The 21027-nt window shown below is 38.9% G+C and overlaps 4 protein-coding genes and 1 non-coding gene across 9 annotated transcripts; 3 read left to right on the top strand and 2 right to left on the bottom strand.

The window, feature by feature from the left end:
• The first annotated feature begins 813 nt into the window (after window positions 1–813).
• On the top strand, window positions 814–3686 carry LOC121806661 (nuclear transcription factor Y subunit C-1-like). Of its 4 annotated transcripts, none has more exons than XR_006051694.1 (3): window positions 814–1588; window positions 3258–3312; window positions 3439–3686. XR_006051694.1 is itself a non-coding variant. In XM_042206781.1 (2 exons), exon 1 carries the CDS (start codon window positions 984–986, stop codon window positions 1584–1586), a length of 603 nt encoding a protein of 200 aa, XP_042062715.1. In that variant the 5' UTR covers window positions 815–983; the 3' UTR covers window positions 1587–1588; window positions 3258–3432. The 4 variants fall into 4 exon arrangements, 2 of the variants coding, with proteins under 2 accessions (XP_042062715.1, XP_042062714.1); XR_006051693.1 differs by having other exon boundaries at window positions 815–1588; window positions 3258–3365; XM_042206781.1 differs by lacking the exon at window positions 3439–3686 and having other exon boundaries at window positions 815–1588; window positions 3258–3432.
• A 461-nt stretch (window positions 3687–4147) lies between these two features.
• TRNAI-AAU lies at window positions 4148–4221 on the bottom strand. Its single transcript has one exon. It is a non-coding gene; the product is annotated as a tRNA-Ile (tRNA).
• Window positions 4222–4997: 776 nt separating this feature from the next.
• Window positions 4998–7085, bottom strand: LOC121807036 (acetolactate synthase 1, chloroplastic-like). Its single transcript, XM_042207218.1, is given in 2 exon segments — window positions 4998–5857; window positions 5860–7085. Coding segments are annotated over 2 exon segments (1455 nt in total). The 5' UTR covers window positions 6686–7085; the 3' UTR covers window positions 4998–5228.
• A 4718-nt stretch (window positions 7086–11803) lies between these two features.
• On the top strand, window positions 11804–14246 carry LOC121807038 (elongation factor 1-delta-like). The gene is made up of 8 exons (XM_042207219.1): window positions 11804–11941; window positions 12024–12132; window positions 12429–12545; window positions 12621–12711; window positions 12905–13037; window positions 13217–13330; window positions 13497–13658; window positions 14054–14246. Coding segments are annotated over exons 2-8 (705 nt in total). The 5' UTR covers window positions 11804–11941; window positions 12024–12046; the 3' UTR covers window positions 14056–14246.
• A 2570-nt stretch (window positions 14247–16816) lies between these two features.
• Window positions 16817–20175, top strand: LOC121809543 (UPF0235 protein At5g63440-like). 2 transcript variants are annotated; one of them, XM_042210246.1, is made up of 7 exons: window positions 16817–17004; window positions 17496–17610; window positions 18021–18174; window positions 18448–18544; window positions 19450–19538; window positions 19618–19686; window positions 19876–20175. In XM_042210246.1, exons 1-7 carry the CDS (start codon window positions 16890–16892, stop codon window positions 19933–19935), a joined length of 699 nt encoding a protein of 232 aa, XP_042066180.1. In that variant the 5' UTR covers window positions 16817–16889; the 3' UTR covers window positions 19936–20175. The 2 variants fall into 2 exon arrangements, with proteins under 2 accessions (XP_042066180.1, XP_042066181.1); XM_042210247.1 differs by having other exon boundaries at window positions 16866–17004; window positions 17441–17610.
• The last annotated feature ends 852 nt before the right edge of the window (window positions 20176–21027 follow it).

Here is a 21027-nt window from a genome sequence, read left to right as displayed (position 1 = left end):
TCCTCATCTCTCTTACTTTACCATACCATTCCCTTCTTCTCTCTTACTTTACCAATTTTATCTTAATTCTCGTGCCATCTCATCCGCCCTTATTTTTATGGGACGGAGGGAGTATAAATTTGGATCTCCGTCTCTAATTATTTACAAATTTTGCTATGTAAAATGGGTAAGAATATTTCATAAGTTATTATTTGTACTTACAAAATGAAAAGATTGTTCAAAACACGGAGTAGAAAATAAAGTCTTTAAAATTTTGAATTAGCTAGACAAACAAATTCAAAAAGACCTTTAATTTTCTAGTGAAATGGAAGAAACAGGTGTATATCTCCGTCCCTCATTAATTGATATCAATTTTTATTTTTTTGTCTCAAATTAATGGTCGCTCTTGCTTTCTACTATTTTTATTAATAGATCTCTCACATTACATTAACAAATTTCACCTACATTCTATTATGTATAATATCAATATATAGGAGCTAGTTACACTAATTTTTTCTACTTTCTTCCCACTATATTTATGAAGACTCATGCTAAGTTAAACAGTGCAAATTATTATGGGATAATTACTGAGTATAGATCCACGACGGCATTAGTGTAATCTCCTACCAATCATACTCCACCTTCATAGATAAGGTATAAACCATTGACTCACATTTTTTTCTATTTTTATTGCATAAAAACAAAAGTAAAAAATTAAAATATTAGTACGAAAGAATCTAACATTTTAATTTTCAATAATATCACAATGCATAATCTGACAAAATTCGAATTTAAATATACTATCTGAAAGAATACCCCAAAAAAAGAAGAAGAAAAACACTATCCCCACTCCCTTTCAATCGTAGTCATTGTACCACTCGCATCAGGAAATGTACATCCACTTGGACGAAGAAAATTCCTCCCATGAATACATCTCCCCTTTCCATTGTTAAATCCAATTAAAAAGAAGAAGAAGAAGAAATTCCCAATCTGAAAGAGGGAAAATGGAAAACAACCCGCAGCAGAACGGCGCGCCGCCGGTGGGGTACCCGTCGCAGGCGCCGTACCAGCACCTCCTACAGCAGCAGCAGCAGCAATTGCAGATGTTCTGGTCGTACCAGCGGCAGGAGATCGAGGGGGTGAACGATTTCAAAAACCACCAGCTTCCCCTGGCGCGGATTAAGAAGATCATGAAGGCCGACGAGGACGTCCGCATGATCTCCGCGGAGGCGCCGATCCTCTTCGCCAAGGCCTGCGAGCTCTTCATCCTCGAGCTCACCATCCGCTCCTGGCTCCACGCCGAGGAGAACAAGCGCCGCACCCTCCAGAAGAACGACATCGCCGCCGCCATCACCCGCACCGACATCTTCGACTTCCTCGTCGACATTGTTCCCAGGGACGAGATTAAGGATGACTGCGCCGCGCTTGTTGCCTCCCCTGCTGGAGTCACCGGTGTGCCCTACTTCTATCCGCCCATGGGGCAGCCCGTCGATCCTGCGGTCTACGCGCAGCCGCCGTCGCAGGCGTGGCAGTCGGTGTGGCAAACGGGGCCTGAGGATGCGTCGTACCGGAGTGGTGGTGGTGCCAGTGGAAACCTCGACGGTTGAGGGTAATTTGCTCTGTTTTGTTATGTTTTTATGTAGATCTGGTGATTCTGATTCAATCGGTTTTTACTTCCTGGTGTGAAGGTCAAATTTGGTCATTTCTTTCCCTTAATTTGATTTCTGTATGCTAGTTTTATAGTATGTGATTTACTAATGGAGATTTCACATGCGCCTTTGAAATTTACTCATGGAGATTTCACATGTTCGACAAAATTCTTGGAGAATTCGCTGCTTTCCTGAATTCGTATGCTAAAGTTATTCACTTATTCTGATTTCTGAGCGTTTTGCATAAAACCACATTAAGCCTAAATGCGTAAGATGATCAACATTACTAATGGAGATGAAACATGTTGCCTTTTGAATTATTTAACATCCATATCTTAGAGGGTTCTGTATACTCGTGTAGTTGCGAATGATTTCTTAAGTAGGCTAAGTTTTGTTAGTTGGTTGGTAAGTTTTCTTGAGTTGTTGCGAATGAAGTCTTAAGCAGGTCTCCTTAAGCCGTTGCAGTAAAATCCAGACTCAACATAAGTTTTGTTGTATTCTGTGTTTAGAGCTTCTATCGTGCTTGCTTCAATGCCATCCTGATGTAATTCTTCAGTTTTGAATTTTTTATATGGATATCTACATGTTGCTGTATGTGCAGCTACTCTGTAAACATTTATTCGTATGGAGTTGATGTTCTCCAGAAAATATGTATTTAGTTAGTCACTGAAAATTATCAGAGGCTCGTAGACCATGAATTTTCTTTACATTTACATTGACCAGCCTATTTAAGCTAATTTAGTGACAAGCAAGTCAGCTTAGGAACTTAGTACTTCTAAACTGGAAGCTGTTAGCCATAGACTTGCAAGAAATTATAGTACAGTATTGTTTTGATAGAAACTGTTTCCTTGAACTTTGAAGCACATACTAGTCTTTTAATGTCATTATTTCACAATTCCACATAAATATCTTGTTGTGGACTAAGCTTATGCAATGCTATGTGCACTGTAGCTTCCTGAATCAAAATTATCCATTTGATTTTATTACAAAATAATATTTACATGATGCAAAAGGTTATTCAAGAGGCTTCTGGTTACCTTCCTCCTTTTTTGTAGTTGTGTTTCTTTCATTCGTGGAATTAATTTCTTCATGCAAAACTCATTCAGTCTCACAGCTATGTATGCATATAATTTAGTTCTTTTGCATGTATTATATCCATATCTTTGTTCCTCATTCAGTTTTTCACTCTCCACTCATGCTATGTTTCAATTTTCTGAGTAGCATATACAAACTGTTCTGTCTTAATCACCTTTCTCTACCTGTATGCTTAATTCATTTGCATTGCATGATAGATCTGCCTGGATTTGATATACCAGAAGACTGAACCCCATGGAAATCAGCTAAGCAATAATGTCTGTTAGTAGTTTTCCTGAACCATCTTTGTAATCAGACTCCTGGTTTTCCCTATTTGCATAAGCAGGCTACCACCCTTGAGATCTTTCTACCACCTTCTTTGTGTCTTCCTTTAAATTCATCATATTCATCTGAAGAAACTAAATGTGATGTATCATTATGTGGGGATAGGAAACATAAAGGTGTTGTCGCTCTGTAATTGATTTGTTTCTGTAGTAAATTGAATCATTTTTTTATCTGAAATTCCCTATTAGTGATTGGAGAAATCTTTATCAGGAACTGATACTCACATAGAAGAAGGATGTGGCCGTGGGTGGATCGACCTTACATAGTAAACATGAGTTATAAAACCTGCAATTGTTGTGGCCCATTCACCATATCAAAGTTGTTTTCTTTGTTTGTTTTTTTCGTGGGAATGATGTGCAGACATCAATGATGGTGCTCTTGTTTCATGCAGTTGAAACAAGTGATGATGAAGTGGTGAAGTCAGGAATTTGATTTTCATCTATGATGGGTTGAATTCTTGGTGAGGATAAGGTGAAAGAAGATGTATTGTTGGTTGTAGGAATTTGTATAAAACTTGATATCTTGCCTACTAATGCCATCAAAAAGCATGTGCAGAATGTTTCCAGTGATTTTCATCGATACACATACACTCAGCTGATTCTTATTTTTTTTGGTTAAAAGTCGCCACTTTTCTCTACCTATCATATGGCTTTCTCTTGCATTTCTTGTTTCATCTCAGACTCCACTCTACACACTATTATTTATTTATTCAACAAGTATATAAATACACTTTGTCAAGTTAACATGTTGACCGAAATATTGCATTTATCTATTTGTTTTAGAGAATTTGATGTTTTGGATTGATGATTTAATCCGTGGTCGTATTTTAGGGCTTTATTTCCATCACATTAGAGAAATTGTGAATTGTCACACAGCTTTCAATAGAATTGCATAAAAGGAACGAAATCAAGAAAATTTACACTATATAGGCGTCTAGCTAGTAGGAGGAATGATCAACTACATGAAATTAAGACTATTGGAAACAGGCTTGTTAATAAAATTAAACATGTAATGGAGCATTGAAATGGAAAAGTGCAAAAATAAAATTATAGTACCACTAATAATTGCAAATAAAATAAAATTTGAAAAATAAAAACAATTGGCCCATGCAGGTTTCGAACCTGCGACCTTCGCGTTATTAGCACGACGCTCTAACCAACTGAGCTAATAGGCCGTCTTGTTACAATGTTTAATGGTTACATATCTCTATAAAGTTTTATGTTTTCTTTGTTTATTTGTTGCCACCCTCGTCTAGTTTCAAACTCAAATTACTCGAACTACTAGCATTTATATAAATAACATTTTTACTTTGAACTAGCATAAGTTATTTCTTTATTTATTTTAGGCTCAAAAGAACCTAAAAGTCGTCCTACATCTATTTACATTTTATTTACTCATATTCTAAAACTTCAATGCAGATATGAAATGCCAATTTAGCATCCCTTTTAAGTCAATACTAGTGGTAATATATTTTTATTCTTATAACCAACAACTTAGCTCCGAATTTAGACTTAACAGTAAATGTTTTTTACACTATCTTATTATATACTCCTACTTTATTTCATATTTTCAGATAAAAAATCTCGAAGAAACAATAAATGTTTTTATAGGTTTAAGATTTAACTAGCTTAGGTATGTAGTTAATAAAATAGTAAGAAAAGAGTATAACTAGATTCGGAATTACAGACATTTAATTCACATATTTTTAATGAATTAATGCATGATTCATTTGTAATACAACAAAAAAAGAGAGGAAGAAAAAAGAGAACTATATTGATATTTCTGAAACTGAGACCACTTAAAAGAAGAAAGAAGTAACACCATAAAATTTAAAATAGACTAAAGCCCAAAATTGGTCTCCACATTAATCTAGAAAAAATACATTTCAGTTTGATAGCTTCTAATGTACAGGAGTATGATAGTATAACTTAACTTTTGATGCATTTCACCATCCATAAAAACAATCAATCCATGCACTAAAATCTTACATACATAGATAGCATTATTAGTTATTACACCCTAGATCAAAAGTACATACATTATCATCAAACAACTACCATTACACTCCTCAATAACAGATGATTTTCAACCTCTCCAATCACCTAATACAAAAAACACTAACAGCAGAAAATAAGCAATACCTCTTCCTGCTTCATACTCTTTATAATATACTCATCTAGCTCAATATTTAGTTCTTCCGTCGCCTTCAGTGATCACATCTTTAAAAGCACCGCCACTCGGAATCATAGGCAGCACGTGCTCTTGATGAGGGACGATCACATCCAACAAGTACGGGCCGGGGGTGTCCAGCATCTTCTGCAACGCCGCCCTCAGATCTTCCTTCCTAGTCACCCGGGCTGCTGGTATGTTGCACGCCTCTGCGAACTTGAGCATGTTGGGGAATATCTGTGACTCATCCGAAGGGTTTCCCAGATGAGTGTGAGCGCGGTTGGCCTTATAGAAACGGTCTTCCCATTGCACCACCATGCCCAGGTGCTGGTTATTCAACAGCATTATCTTGATCGGAAGGTTCTCCACTCTTATCGTGGCCAACTCTTGAACGTTCATCATGAAACTCCCATCGCCATCAATGTCCACCACGAGAGCATCAGGCCTCGCAACAGCAGCTCCAATGGCAGCAGGGAGACCAAATCCCATCGCGCCAAGACCAGCCGAGGTCAGCCACTGCCTCGGCCTATTGTACTTGTAGAACTGCGCAGCCCACATTTGGTGCTGCCCCACGCCGGTGCTAATGATAGCATTTCCCCCTGTCAATTTGTCCAGCATCTGAATCGCGTATTGAGGGGGGACGCATCTCCAAACGTCTGGAAACTCAAGGGGTGCTTGATCCTCTGCTCCTTCAACTCATCCCTCCACGCTGAAAAGTCGAGGCTAACACCACCACGGTGCACTTTATCCTCAAGTATCGAATTCAACCCCTCAAGAGCCAGCTTGATATCAGCACAAATCGAGACATGAGGCTGCTTATTCTTCCCAATCTCAGCCGAGTCAATATCAATGTGAACAATCTTCGCCCGGCTAGCAAACGCCTCGAGCTTACCAGTCACACGGTCGTCAAACCTAACCCCAAACGCAAGCAACAAATCACTCTTGTCCACTGAATAATTCGCGTACACAGTGCCGTGCATCCCCAGCATTTGCAAGGCGAAATCCTCATCCAAGCCAGGATACGAACCGAGCCCCATCAAGGTGCTCGCAACCGGAATTCCAGTAAGCTCGACGAATTTCCTCAGCTCCTCGCTCGAATTCAAACAACCCCCTCCTACATAAAGCACCGGCTTCTTCGATTCGGATACTAACCTAACAATCTGCTCCAACAACATCTGGCAAGGGGGTTTAGGCAATCTAGACAAATACCCACTCAATCGCATAGGCTGATTCCAATTCGGAACCACCATCTGCTGCTGAATATCTTTAGGAACATCGATCAGAACAGGGCCGGGCCTACCGGATCGGGCTATGAAGAAGGCCTCTTTCACAATTCTAGGAATATCATCAACATCCAACACGAGATAATTGTGCTTCGTAATTGACCTAGTTACCTCGACAATTGGGGTTTCCTGAAAGGCATCGGTGCCGATCATGCGGCGGGGGACTTGGCCGGTGATGGCGACCATCGGTGCCGATCAAAGTCTTGGTATGTGTTCATCTTCATGCTGCTCTTAACCAGATCTATTAGTTTGGCAAACATGTGGCATATGTCTATATTCTAATCTAACATGCACAAGCACATTCGCAATGCGTTTAGTAGCTTCTATAACTTCAAAAAATGATGAAGAACTTGCATAGAGTTGATCACATAATGCAAACACTTGTCGAAGTAAGTATTACAATTCAGATTTAATATGGACATTGCCACTTCCATACTTTGTTCCGAGACATGTTATTTATACTATTAGATTTTCCACATGTATCTTTGAAGCACATAGGAGTTCCCCAAAATAATTAAAGACTTTCCTAGCCACATACCATTCTCGTATTCATTTACATCGAACAACATAACAGACCACTAAAGGATATTGAACATTAGCATTTCATAGATTGAACATGCTCTCACTCAACTAGCCTTCGATGATCAATTATTTCATTGACTAAAGGCATAATCAGACCACGAAAAAAAAATATTGGTAGTAAGTGTATATTACCTATTTGCAATGTGCAACAGTGGTATAGAGAAGCTTCTCCACCAAAAAATGATGGGGTTTGGGTGGCTTATAATACCCATTAGGATTTCATAGTGAGTCTTGTTTGTGGTATATACAATTACTACATTACACAATCCATTGTCCAAAAGCTCCTTGTGACAACAAAATACTTTCAAAACAACAATCAATATAGAATCTAAACATTCAATCAAAATAATCTAACAAAAAATATATACTGAATTCTCTTTCGTTGTAAAAAAAAAACTCAAAAAGTAAATAACTCGCATTTCATCAATCAATTAATCGAGATGAAAAAAAATTAAGAGCAAAATATATTCAGAAAGCTACTTCAAGATTGATCCAAAATAAATTCGTTGAGAACATGTCGTGATCGCGACTTTTTATGCCAACTGGCATCTTACATTCAAACACGAGTTCACATCTTACGAAATCCATACTACACACATATGCATAAATGAAAATAGCATGTCACGAGCGACTTATTATCTAAATGGATATCATAATATTACATATGGCACATGGCATTTGGAAATAGATTTCATTCTTACGGACGACGCCACCATGCATTCGGGGCTAGATGAAGCACAAGAAGTAGTATTTGATGATCTAATTGTTCCTTTACCATTCATAAATTCGCTATCTGAGGTGTTTTCGACATCGTCGAAAAGTTGGCGTGGATTCATCATACCCTTTTGTTTACATGCAACCGAATAAGGTTTCCCATGCACGTGGGCTTTACCCAAACGGGTTGTCATCAAATTCTGCTTCCACAATGGTGTCGGATAGTAAAGTAGGTGATAAAATAAAGTAAGAGTGATTGAATGTATTTTTTTCAAAAAATGAAATGACTCAACTTAGTTGGGACAGAGGGAATATCTTATAATGTGAGATAGATCAGACACAAAATGTTAATAATTGCACCTTCAAAATAGCAGTCCAGGATTTCTATGATGCGAAGACCTTGTTCGATGGCTTATCCCACCATGTACCTGCATGCCCGACTAGTCCTTTGAAGTCCCGATAACGACGTTCCAAAAAAAACATACTATTATAGACGTCGTCCCTATCGACTCGCACACCAATATCCTCTTCGGTAATTGCCTCGACCTCGTACAAGAACTCCACCGGGATGACAATGCCCTCAAAAGTATGCGCTTGCTTCTCTCACAAAATACTACTGTGTCCACCCATCATATTAGAAATACTCATGTTGAGCTTTAAAGTTGGGATTCATATCAGGTGGGAACTTATATTTTCATTTGAATTTGGATGAGTTTATATCAAATAATTTGATTAGCATTACTCCATATTTATATGTCCAAAAGGCTGACATCCAATATATGATAATTCAACATGGAAATCATTTTAACTTTGATTTTAATTGACTCATTAGTGGCATGGAGAAATATTCTGATTTAAATCTAACTCTATGGATATGCTGACACCTAGCAATTGAACACTCAGTGGTTGCTCGACTTCTAAAATAGGAATAATCCGTCATGCGTTGTCTTTTACTAAAACGCATGAGCCTCAAACGTTTTAAGCAATGACGAATGCTTCTCATTCATTTCTATATATACTTTTTTATTCTTATTGAAAGATGCATGAGTCTCATGCATTTTAGGCTAAAAAGCATAAGCCGCATGCAGTCTCCAAATGAATAATTCGCGATAAAGATGCATGAGGCTCAGGCGCCTTTCAATAAAAATTTAAAAATGTAGAAACACATGGGAATCATGGGTCGCTGCCTAAAACGCATGAGGGACATGCGTTTCATTAAAAGACGACGCATGAGGGATATGTGTCACTCACAAACTGGAAATCTAAAAAAATGCAATACACTTATTGAATTCTATTTACATAAAAATCTGTATGGTGTTTATAGTAATTTGAATTTGGACAAGAAGATTTCAAAACACACACATCAGCCAACATGTCAATTTATGATGAAGTAGACTGTATTTTGTAAGGAATTATTATGAACTCATGTTTGGAAATTGTAAGAATTGTCAAGAAGTGAAGCTTGTCAATGGAACCCAGAAAATTAGACCTGCAAATACAGAAGGTAAGGTGTAAGAAAATTCGTCCAACTTGTAGCTGCATCTTTGCTAAATTAGGTCTGAAGTCGATGTTCCCTAAGTGACCTTTGTTCTGCTTCTACTCGGTATTGAGTAAGACTAACCCTAAAGTTGATGTTCCTCAGAGATATTTGTTCTATGGTGTAAATCTGCTAAACAAACAGGCGCAAGAAGCTTCGCATCAAACTTCTCAGATTAAAATTGATGTCCAACAAAGATGAATTTAGGTAGATTCCAAACCTCGCGTCGTTCTTTGGTATCGCTTGTAGCTTTCATCCAAAACCCGAGCTTGATTTTCTCAAACCCTCGCAACTAGAGAGAAGAGGAGAAGATAGCGTTGCCGAGAAGATGAGGGCTTTTTTTGGAAAGCAATTTTGTTTCTGGAACATCTTACAAAGTCAAAATTGAAGCCTCCAATTTTTCTTGGAAAAGTTAAAGGGTGAGAGGCAACATAGTTTATGCAGGCTTTGAGAAAAATCAAATAACTATATATCAAACATTGGAATGATTGAAAAATGAGGCCTTTTCTAGGTTAATTGATTGTATCAAAGGAGCCCTAAGAGCATCAGTAATGACGCCCGTCCCGACGGAATTCTGACCGGCGTGCCGGAATTCTGCGGCGGACGTCCGCCATTGTGCATGGTAGGAACGGATACGGAATTTCACCAAGTACACCGCAGTTCCGCGGCGTTTATGCGGAATTCCGCCGCGACGCCGCGCGGACGTCCGCCATTGCGTTGACTCCCACGGACATCCGTGCGGAATTCCCGTTTATTGCATTAAATGTTTTTTTTAAATTTCTATAAATACGTCCCGTTGAACGTCATTTCATTCGCACCACTTGTATTAACGAGTATATCTCTCTCTACATTTCTTTTATATATCCGGAATGGCTGGTAGTGGTAGTGGTAGTGGTAGTGGTGGGCATTATGAATACATGATGCGTCTGATTCATGCACGTGTGCGGGAATCAGCGGAGAGAGATGAACAAGCGGCCTTGGCTCCGGCGGTACCTCGACCCATCCATCGTCGAACTATAATACCCCGGGAACACCTCGCTGCCCACGCTCGGTTGTATGAGGATTACTTTGCGCCGGAGCCACGGTTTGGGGAGAACCTGTTCCTGCGACGGTTTAGGATGCATAGTCCGCTCTTTCTGCGTATCGTGGGAGCTTTGGAGCATCGATACGGGTATTTCAGGGTGCGGGAGGATGCGGCTGGTAAACCCGACCACACGCCGATTCAGAAGTGCACTGTCGCAATCAAGCAGCTGACATATGGAGGCGCGACCGACATGTTCGACGAGTACTTCCACATCGGCGAGACGACTGCCCGCGATTGCCTGAAGTATTTTTGTCAGGGCGTTAGGGATATATTCGGGGATACGTATCTTCGGATGCCTACCCTCGAAGATTGTCAAGCTTTGCTGGATATGCACGGGAATCAGCACGGGTTCCCGGGGATGTTAGGCAGTATATATTGTATGCACTGGGAATGGAAGAACTGTCCCGCTGCCTGGAAAGGGTTGTACACTACTGGTTTCAAGGCCAAGAATCCCACGATGATCCTTGAAGCGGTAACTGACTACCGGCTGTGGATTTGGCATGCCTATTTTGGAGTAGCCAGGTCTAACAATGACATCAACGTCCTCCAGTCGTCGCCCCTTTTCAACGAGCAGTGCATGGGCGTTGGTCCGGCCGTCAACTTCGTCGCCAACGGCAACCAACACAATATGGGCTATTATTTGGCGGATGAGATATACCCTATGTGGCCCGTCTTTGTGAAGACAATCAGATGCCCAACAGATGAAAAGAAGATATATTTAGCGGGTCGCCAGGAGGCAGCGCGCAAAGATGTGGAGCGGGCATTTGGTGTGATCCAGGCTCGATGGGCGGCAGTGAAGGGTCCAACACGGTTGTGGTATGTTGAAAACATCGCCGACATCATGCACGCATGTATTATCATGCACAATATGATTGTCGAAGATGAAGGTCCAGCACTGACTGATTGGACCAATGATGATGCTGGTGCTGCGGGTCCAAGCCACGACGTGGCCACTAGCAATGTACGCATGGGGATACCCCATGACGATGTCGATCAAGTCCGTGCATTTGCCGACATGCGCCAAAGACAAGCCCATGTTCGGCTCCAGAACGATATTATTGAAGAACTATGGCAGCGGATGGATCGTCGTTGATGTAGTTTTTAATTATTGAAATGTTTTTTTTTTAATTTGGTGAAATGTACTTTTTTTATTTAATGGAATTTTTCCCCCTATTTGTGTCGAAATTTTAATTCCGTAAATTGTTTAATTCCGGAAATTCTTAATTTGTGAATTTGTGGTTTTTTTAATTGTGGAAAGTCCTTCGGGAAGTCCTTGAGGATGTCTGCTACTGTGCAGTGGGAAGTCCTTATAACGTGTCAGTGCAGTGAAAAGTCCGTATAACGTGGCAGAAGGTGTGGATGCTCTAAACAATTTAGTGGCAGCTAACGCAAATGGAGCAGATATCTAATATTGGTAAAGGGGTCAAATAGCAATAAATCTCGGCCACAATCATTTTAAAACCCTAGAAACTCAAGCTGTAAACGTCTCTCCAATTGCTGAATCCACTCACGCTGCCGATCTTCCGTAAGTTTCTCTCTATGATTCCGAATATTGCAGTTGGATTTGGTTTTTCTAGTTTCACTCAGTGCTCTTTGTTTCGATGCAGATCATCCAAATCGTCATTACGCAATGGCCGTCAGTTTCTCCGACCTCAGTTCCGCCGCCGGCCTTAAGAAGCTCGATGAGTACCTTCTTACCCGCAGTTACATTACTGGGTTAGTTTAGCTTAATCCTTTCCACTCTGCGACTTCTCGGATTCTATTGGTTGCAAATCCGACCCTGCTATTTGTTAAAATTTTGGGCATTAAAACGCAGTGATCTGATTCTAATACTCGATCTGAATCTTGATCACTATGCTATCGGTTTAGGTTAGGGTATACTGACGTCGCATTTAATTGGTGGTTGGCGATAACAGCAATAGTCTTTTAGCTACATCTGTGTTACAAGTTGAGATTCAGTTTGAAAATGCATGTTGATGCTGTCGTTTTGAAGTGTTTATGATTTGTTTCAGGTACCAAGCTTCAAAAGATGATTTGACTGTCTATGCTGCTATAGCTAAACCTCCATCGTCGGACTATGTCAATGTGTCACGGTGGTTCAATCATATTGATGCGCTGTTGAGGATTTCGTATGTCCTTTCCTTCAATTATGACTCTCACAAGTTTAAACTGTTAGATTGTTGATATATATGATTGTGTTGTAGTGGTGTTTCTGGTGAGGGAAGTGGCGTAACTATTGAGGGATCAGCTCTTGTCAGTGATGCCATTGCAACTCCTCCTGCAACAGACACTAAGGCAAGATTTGATGGATATGGTTACAGATTTATATTTTTATAATTGTTATGATGAAGGTTTTCTTGAATGCTGATTTGTATACTTTTAGTTACTGAGTGACTTTATGACATAGAGTTAATATAGTTGATCTTAAAGTTGGTGTACAGTGTAGATTTGATTATCTTTAATTTGGTGTAATGTGTGGATTATTCAGGCCGTTGCTGCTGATGACGATGATGATGATGATGATGATGATGTGGACTTATTTGGTGAGGAGACTGAAGAAGAGAAGAAGGCTTCTGAAGAGCGTGCTGCTGCTGCCAAGGCTGCTGGAAAGAAGAAAGTTGGTTAGTTCCTCATTTCCACTTCACAAGGAATTTGATTTTTTTGTATTTGCCATCATTAAAAGCATTCAAATTGCTTTCAAGAGTTGATGTTACAAAAAGCTAATATTTTATGCATATTTTATTTACATTTGTTAATCTTGCATAAAATTGTAACCCTATCTTTGTTTGTTATTCCTCAGTTGGGAAGTCATCAGTTGTATTGGATATTAAACCATGGGACGATGAGACTGACATGAAAGTTCTGGAAGAAAAAGTTAGAAGTGTGCAGCAGGAGGGTCTCCTTTGGGGAGCATGTAAGCTCTCTAACCTCTGGGAAATAAGTAACTGGTCACATTATGCTTGCTAACACTGCATTTTGGATTCAATATAATGTATTGTGATTCTATAGCTAAGCTTGTTCCTGTTGGGTATCTGATACATTTTCAAAATTGATTATTCATGTGTTTTGTGATTGTACAGCTAAGCTTGTCCCTGTTGGATATGGAATCAAGAAACTGCAAATTATGATAACCATTGTGGATGACTTGGTATCAGTTGACAGCCTCATTGAGGACTATCTTACTGCAGAGCCGATCAATGAATACGTCCAGAGTGTTGACATTGTGGCCTTCAACAAAATTTGTAAGTATATCTTCTATTGCAAAGATGTGCATCCCTTTCTCTGTGAATGTTTTTGGCCTAGCCCACAAGTTAAGTTGCTTAGATGTAAGTAAAGATATCTTCCTAAGATCATATGTGAGTGAGGTTGATGAAATCAGGGACAGCTATTTCGTGTGTTTAACAAGTCCTATAAAAATGTATAATTCATGTGTACAGTGTAGGGGTTGTATAAAAATTCATATTGTCATCCAATTTCTTTGAGATTTGTTGGAAATTTGTACAGTGTCATGTGTTTTCAAGCACTGTGACACATTCATACGATAGACAATTCGTCTCATCAGTTGAAAATTATATGCTTCTTGCAAATTGCTGTTTTACTAGTACTAAGGACTAAGTGGAAACATTTAATTTTGCAGAAATTTGCTGGTTGATGATATATAGCTTGGCGAACATGGATGGCATCACAGCAATGAAGCTTATTTACACTCTGTTATATTTGGTTCCTTTTCGAAACGTAAATTGGTGTGTGGGGAATTAGTAGAGCCTTGTGACGAAATTTCGACTTTGCTTTGCTTATTATACTAACTAGCTGATCCGTTTTCATATCAACATCACGGCTACAACATTAGATTTAATTAAAATTAGTAAATAATCAATTAATTTGGGTTACACTGATTGTCTGGCGCACCCAACTCTCGAGCACTCGGCAGCTTATATTTGAAAGAGAGATAGATTGAATCGTACTACATCTGCCTCTTACAAAAAATATGATATTTGTCAGGAATTTAAAATTTTTGTTTCATAAATATCATGAACTTAATCATGGAAAACTTTATAAAAAGTTTTCCATGATTTTGTGAGACTAAATTTCAAGTCCATGAAAATGTCAAATTATGGTAAAGTTTATGATATTATTTATTATTTATCATTTCTAGCTCAAAAATTCTTTTTATAAACAGAATTCATTTCATACTTAATTTTTGTATTATGTAAAATATAACTTTGCAAAAATCATAAATGTTTTAGTGAATTTCCCATGAATAGAGGAAAATGCTGATTGAATAGGAAATATACTACAAAGACTAAGTTAATTATTTTTTTAAAACCAAACAAAAAGAATTTTATATAGTATCTGAATGGAGTTTAACTAACATTAGAAAATGTATACATTTTCCATTCTTATTTTTTTTAATTATTAACATATAATATATAAAAATTAGATATTTAGATACCCGATTCGTCGGGTTTGAATACTAGAAAAACATATCAGGACGTGAGCTATATAGCATATTATTTCTCTTAATAATCATTTACAAAATTAAGTCTTATAAGCTGTTTTTTGCCACTTTTAAAAGATTTTAAAGCCCCAAAAATAAATTACAAATCGGAATAGTTGGCCACCCGCAACGCGTCACGCGGGTGGCCCGTATTCCGTCACGAAGGAACGAGACGGCGGCGTGACGCGTTGCGGCGCCCGTCTCGTCCCCAGCCCGTTCCGTGTTCCGTCACGGCCTGACGAATGGCGAAACGTCTCGCCACGCGCTGAGGCAATGTGGCGCGCCCCGGCGCCATGCGTGACGCCCACTCGCCGGCCCGCGAGTGGGCATCGTCACGCTGAAGCAATAATTCATTTTTTTTAAAAAAATAGAATTAAATAAAAAAAATTAAAAATTAAAAACGGTAATATTACCGTTTTTAGCCGTTTTCCATTATTTTATTTTTTTACTCTATAAATACTCCTAATTCATCCTCATTTCACACACAACTACACATCTATTCTTCACAAATTATCTCCATTTCCTCTCTAATTTTCATCTAACATCTCATCACAAAATGTCCGGCGACGGAAACTCCGGCGGTGGCGGCTCCGGCGGGTGGGATCTCAACGCATTCGGCGATTGGGGAGCATGTACAACATTGGGTGGTCCCGGTTCGTCGACGCCGGGCACCCAGTCGACGCCGGGGGTACCAACCACCCAATTTTGACGTGGATGCATACGCCCGTCCCTCCGCCCCGAGGTATTCGCAGGGATTATCCCAAATTTAGGAGGATTATTCCATTGAACCCACTCCGGAAGAAGGCCGAGGCCGGGGCGGAGGAGGAGGAGGAGGATCTAGGTCGGCATCCGTATGACCCCAAAGAAACGCTGGCGGTGTACAATGCCTGGATCAGCGTCTCGTACGATCCCATCGTCGGGAATCAGCCCCGGAAGTGCTTCTAGGAAAAGGTCACCGAGGCCTACCACCAGATTAAGCCGAAGGGGTCCTGCCGCCGCACATATAAGATGCTCCGCGCTCACTTTGACCGAGTCGACAGAGAGGTCAAACGATTCTGCGCCATCCACAAGAATGAAGTGGCTCATTACCAAAGTGGAGCCACGGGAGCCGACATTCTGAGGTCGGCTTTGCGAGTCTACTTCGACGACACCGACGAACAATTCAAATATGTCGATGTTTGGGAGATCGTCAAGGACGAGGAAAGGTGGGCCGGCGGTGTGCGGTCCAGCACGAGCTCGACCTCGAAGCGCACGAAGCACACGACGAGTGACCAATACTCGTCTGGTAAGGGCGGTTCGGGTAGCGGGCCACAAGAGTTTGCCTCGCAGGAGGTTGAGACCCCGGCAGACGATGCCGGGGGGTCCTCCCGTGGGCGCCATCAGCCGCAAGGGAGAAATGCAGCGAATGCGGCTAGAGGGAGGAGGGGCCGAGCCGAATCAAGCCAGACGGGCTTGGGCTCGGGCTCGGGGGGACCCCCAACTCCCTTATGACTTTGTACATGACCGCCACAATGACGGACACTTCCCGCATGACGCCTGCCCATTACCAAGCCTGGCTTAACGGAATTACGTTTATGGCAGCACAACTTGGCATTCCGCCTCCTCACGGCTTCAGTGCACCTCCACCGCCTTCGGGGGATGATTCGCTGGCGGGTTAGTTTTTTTATTTTCTATAAAATTGTATTTTAAATTATGTCATTTTTATTTTTTTAGGATTTTAATTATGTCTTTTTTTTTTATTTTTTTAAATTTTAAGTTGTATTTTTTTTATGTTGTAATTTTATTTTATTTTTAATGAAGTGTGTTTTTTTAATTGAATTTGGTTGGAAATAAAAATAAAAAATGAAATTGAATAAATAATAATTTAAGGGACGGTTAAAGGACGGAAGGTTGCAGGTTTCGCAGAGGGAACACTTTGATTTCGCATTTTGCTATCGTCAGAGGGAGAGAGGAGAGAGTAGAGAGATAGAGAGAGATGCCGAAGCGAACGACGCATACGTATTCGAGCGAGGACGCTTTGCCGGAAGGCCCTGACTCCGATCTCTTCGTTTACTACTGTAAGCCTTGCGGCTCCCATGTTCTCATCACCGGTACTCTACCCCCTTTCTAATTCTCTCTCTGCTCTTCTGTCTCACTCCTTTTTTTTATTACGAGTATTTGGCAATTTTCATCCTTTTATTCCTTTTCGAGAGGGGTTAATTAGTTGACCGGCTTCGCTTGAATTTCATGATTGTTATTTCTGTATATCATTTCGGTGCACAATTTCTTGGAGTTACAGGGAATGTTAGTTCATAGATAACACCGTTGTGCTTGTATAATCTTTGAGGATTTAGGCCTAACCTTCCAGTCTGTGCTATCTTCATCTTTTTACATATGTATTTTATTACATTCAAGCGCTGGAGTAATTTACTAATTTACTGAAGACTCGAACTTAGACTAACTTCCTCTTACAGATTTTAGATTTTCATAACTCATAGTAGTTTCTTTTGATCTAACATTTGCTCTTTGTACTTAATTTTTCCTCAGTTGAAATGTGATGAAGTGTTTGTGTCTATACACTGAAGTGGAGTATATTTTTTAGATACTCAATTGCAGAAAATGCCCAAAAGAAAAACAGATAATGCATATGTTTTGGACAGGAAGAAGCATCTGGCAAGGCTGAATACTAGCGAAGCAGGAAAGATCCTCTTGAAGCGGTAAGTTTCTGTTGGCTTTTCTGTATTATCCAAGTACTCCATATTTTAGTATTATCTGATGCATGAATCCTGATCACTGTGTCGTGGTTCTTCCCTACACTGCATTGGAAATACTTAAGTAACTTAACATCAATCTAGAACTTTAAAATTAAGGGAAAATGACACTTTTAAGTAAGAGCGTTCTTCGTATCCTGTCTACATGTGTATTAGCTGTGTTTTGTATTGCTGTTTGTAGCTTTATCTAATACTCCTATAAGGTTTGTATAACTTTTGTAAGAAATGATCGTTTAATCAATCTATTAGCAATTAAAGATAATCTAGATTGTTAATCATTTTGTGGATTTTGCTTAGTAGTATAAATTGATCCGAATTGACAATGTTATTATTTATGGTGGTGCTTTTTAATCCAGTGGCGAAGGGAAAGTGGAGAGGCAGTATCGAATGAATTGTGTGGGCTGTGAGCTTTTTGTTTGCTATCGTGCAGAAGAAGACCTGGAGTCTGCTTCGTACATATACGTAGTTGATGGTGCACTCAGTACAATTGCTGCTGAAACTAATCCACAGGCAAGACGAATTGAATTCATAAAACTGTCATATTCGGTTAAGTCTCTAATAATTGATGCATCAGCCAGGTATGCAAAAAGGATTCATGCAGTCCCAGATTTTCTGAATTGCAGTTTTGTGACAATTATTAAGTTTTTGTCAATTTTCATTCTTTTTAAAACTAGATGCATCCGTTTTTTCTCTTCCTGCTGATCCTTGATATTTATTCTTCCATCAGATAATTCAGATCATTGTTCTAGTAGATTGTAATTTGATATTTACTGTATGCTCTAGGATGCTCCTGTTCCACCTTGCATATCCCAATTAGAAGGGGGTCTTGTGCAAGTAGCCATAGAAGTGGAAGACCGTGCACAGCGTTCTGCAATCACAAGTAATGCAATGGTCCATTTCCTAATAATGAATTTGACCACATCTGTGGTGCATTTAGCCTAAAAATCCTTACCAACAACAATAACCTGATAGCTTTTTTACAGGAATGAACATGCTTAAGACTAAATATTTATTGGTCATGTGTGTAGTCTGAAATGAGAAGAAAGGTGTATTTGGCACAATGTTAAAATTCTTAACATGGTGAATAGCTTTTGGTGCTCCTGCTTTAAGATGCCCTAGTTATACACATCTTAACAACCTTCTGCAAGTTACTACCTTTAGAAGTAGTTTTCTGAAATTGACTTAGGATTGTGTTAGGAATACTTTTGTACTATTTAAATCTTGTATGGTATATATCTACAGTTAATTAATGAACCCCAATACCTTCTAACACTGAAAGAAGTACTATATTGGTAATGTTAAAAGACATGATTATTCATATATATCGCTAGGTATCTTACTATCTTTTATTTTTCTCCATTTAAGTTATTGTAGAGGTGCTCTTGTATGTCAATAGTTTATTTCTCTCCTTGTAGATTTTTTCAAGTTTTTCTTATTTTATTTTTAGTTATTGCTCTTTGACAATTACTACTAGAGTCAAGAAGGTTTAGAATCACTACTATAATATTCCCAAACTAGAAATCATAATTCTTTTGACATACATAAGGATAAACTGCCTGCAAAGTCAGAGCTATTCAAATAACATCCTTGACAATTGAAAGTACCCAAGTTGGGTCTTGTAATCTGCAAAAACAGGAGTTTCACTACTCCCCAACTGATTGTTTGATGGCTAATGTACCTGCTTCATAGATGCTTTTGAAATTTTATTTATATGCTGGAAACTTTAGAATTTTGTTTAGAAAAGAATGTATTTGATGCTTCTAATGCTGCTCCTTTACTTTCCAGGAGTGAACGCTGATGACGTTCGAGTTTCTGTAGCTGCAGTTGCTGCCCGAGGAGAAGCTAACAATGAGCTTTTGGAATTCATGGGGAAGGTACAGAAAATAATAATTTACTGGAACTGCTTCAGTTTGTAAGTTAAAACTGCAACTGATCTGGTAAGCTTCGAGACAGGTGTTGGGTCTAAAATTAAGCCAGATGACACTTCAACGAGGGTGGAATAACAAATCAAAGCTCCTGGTGGTACGTTGGAGACCAGCATTTGATTGTTTTTGTAGAGTTTTGTATCTTTTACATTTTTGGTCTTGTGTGAAAGTAGAAGTAGCTTACATAAGGCCGATTAAGAAGAAGTAGATGGATAAAGAAGAGAGTGAGGCTAGGGATATTCAAGCACTCTGCTTTAAGTTTGAACTCTGCATTTTTCTGAACCAGGTAGAAGATTTGACAGCTAGACAGGTCTACGAGAAGCTTCTCGAAGCAGCACAACCATGAGATATGCATTTGAGGAAAACGTTTCGACTCAATAGCTTGGCTACTTCGGCATGTTTTAATAGACTTCTTCGACTGCAGATGTTTCCTCTCTCTTGTCATGTAACTTGTGTTTGTAATTTGAGGAATATGTTGTTTCAAACCCAAGAGTTTTGGACAGAGGACTAGAAATTCTACAAATTCGCCCAAAAGTTCTAAATATTATTTTTCTTAAAAACTGAAATTTACCAGTATCCCTTATTATTTCTATTATTCGATTAAATTGTGAACCTTTCAAAATAAACACCATTGCTTGTAGTATTCGAATAAATTGTGAAACTTTCAAAATAAACACTTTCTTTTTTTTCCTCACTGAAAACACGGACGTTCGTATTAGAAATCTAATTTGACACTGGAAATAAATGGCTATATAGTGTAAATACTAAAATTTTCAGCTACAACAACGATTATCCTTTAATCTACGAGGCATATGGTTAATCTCTGAAACATTTGACACTGGAAATAAATGGTTATACAAGTATAATGGAACTAATAATTATCTCAATAATTATTCATTGTGATTGACTTTAGGATGGACGGAATAAATAATGATAGATGAGTTTGATCACATTTTTGATGAGGCAAACATATTTATGTGACAATGAGGCAGCAAACATATTTGATGACATAAACAATGACTTCAAATTTTAAGTTTTCCCTTTGCTTTGTACTTTTGCACATTTTTTTATTTCGGAGCCGTAACGTCAAACAGTTTGGTATTTAGCCGATTAATTCGAGAAATTGCACATGATCCTTCAAAAATCCAGTTTTGTAGAAGCTAAGAGTCTAGTGTAGTACTCCCTCCGTTCCGCTTTGGCTGTCCCAGTCACTTTTAAGCACTCATTTTGTAAAAATGATAATAAATAGTTATAATGAAGAAATAGTAAAGTAAGTTAGAGAATAATATAGAGAAGAGTTTTATCTATATTATTTTCTCTTACTTTTACCATTTCTCCATTTTAACTATTTATTATCATTTTTATAAAATGAGTGCTCAAAAGTAACTGAGACTGCTAAAGCGGGACAGAGGGAGTAGTAATAATTATCTTTGAAAAA

The sequence above is a fragment of the Salvia splendens genome, chromosome 6 (genome assembly GCF_004379255.2).
Source record: "Salvia splendens isolate huo1 chromosome 6, SspV2, whole genome shotgun sequence".
Taxonomy (NCBI): domain Eukaryota; kingdom Viridiplantae; phylum Streptophyta; class Magnoliopsida; order Lamiales; family Lamiaceae; genus Salvia; species Salvia splendens.
The sequence above is the reverse complement of the archived record's forward strand: the minus strand, read 5'-3'. Positions and strand labels throughout refer to the sequence as shown.

Coding starts and splice junctions, on each gene's coding strand:
- LOC121806661 (XM_042206780.1), top strand. CDS start 984: ATGGAAAACAACCCGCAGCAGAACGGCGCGCCGCCGGTGGGGTACCCG.
- LOC121807038 (XM_042207219.1), top strand. CDS start 12,047: ATGGCCGTCAGTTTCTCCGACCTCAGTTCCGCCGCCGGCCTTAAGAAG. Junction 12,133..12,428: donor ACCCGCAGTTACATTACTGG/GTTAGTTTAGCT, acceptor GATTTGTTTCAG/GTACCAAGCTTCAAAAGATG. Junction 12,712..12,904: donor CTCCTGCAACAGACACTAAG/GCAAGATTTGAT, acceptor TGGATTATTCAG/GCCGTTGCTGCTGATGACGA.
- LOC121809543 (XM_042210246.1), top strand. CDS start 16,890: ATGCCGAAGCGAACGACGCATACGTATTCGAGCGAGGACGCTTTGCCG. Junction 17,005..17,495: donor CTCCCATGTTCTCATCACCG/GTACTCTACCCC, acceptor TATATTTTTTAG/ATACTCAATTGCAGAAAATG. Junction 18,175..18,447: donor CTGCTGAAACTAATCCACAG/GCAAGACGAATT, acceptor TGTATGCTCTAG/GATGCTCCTGTTCCACCTTG.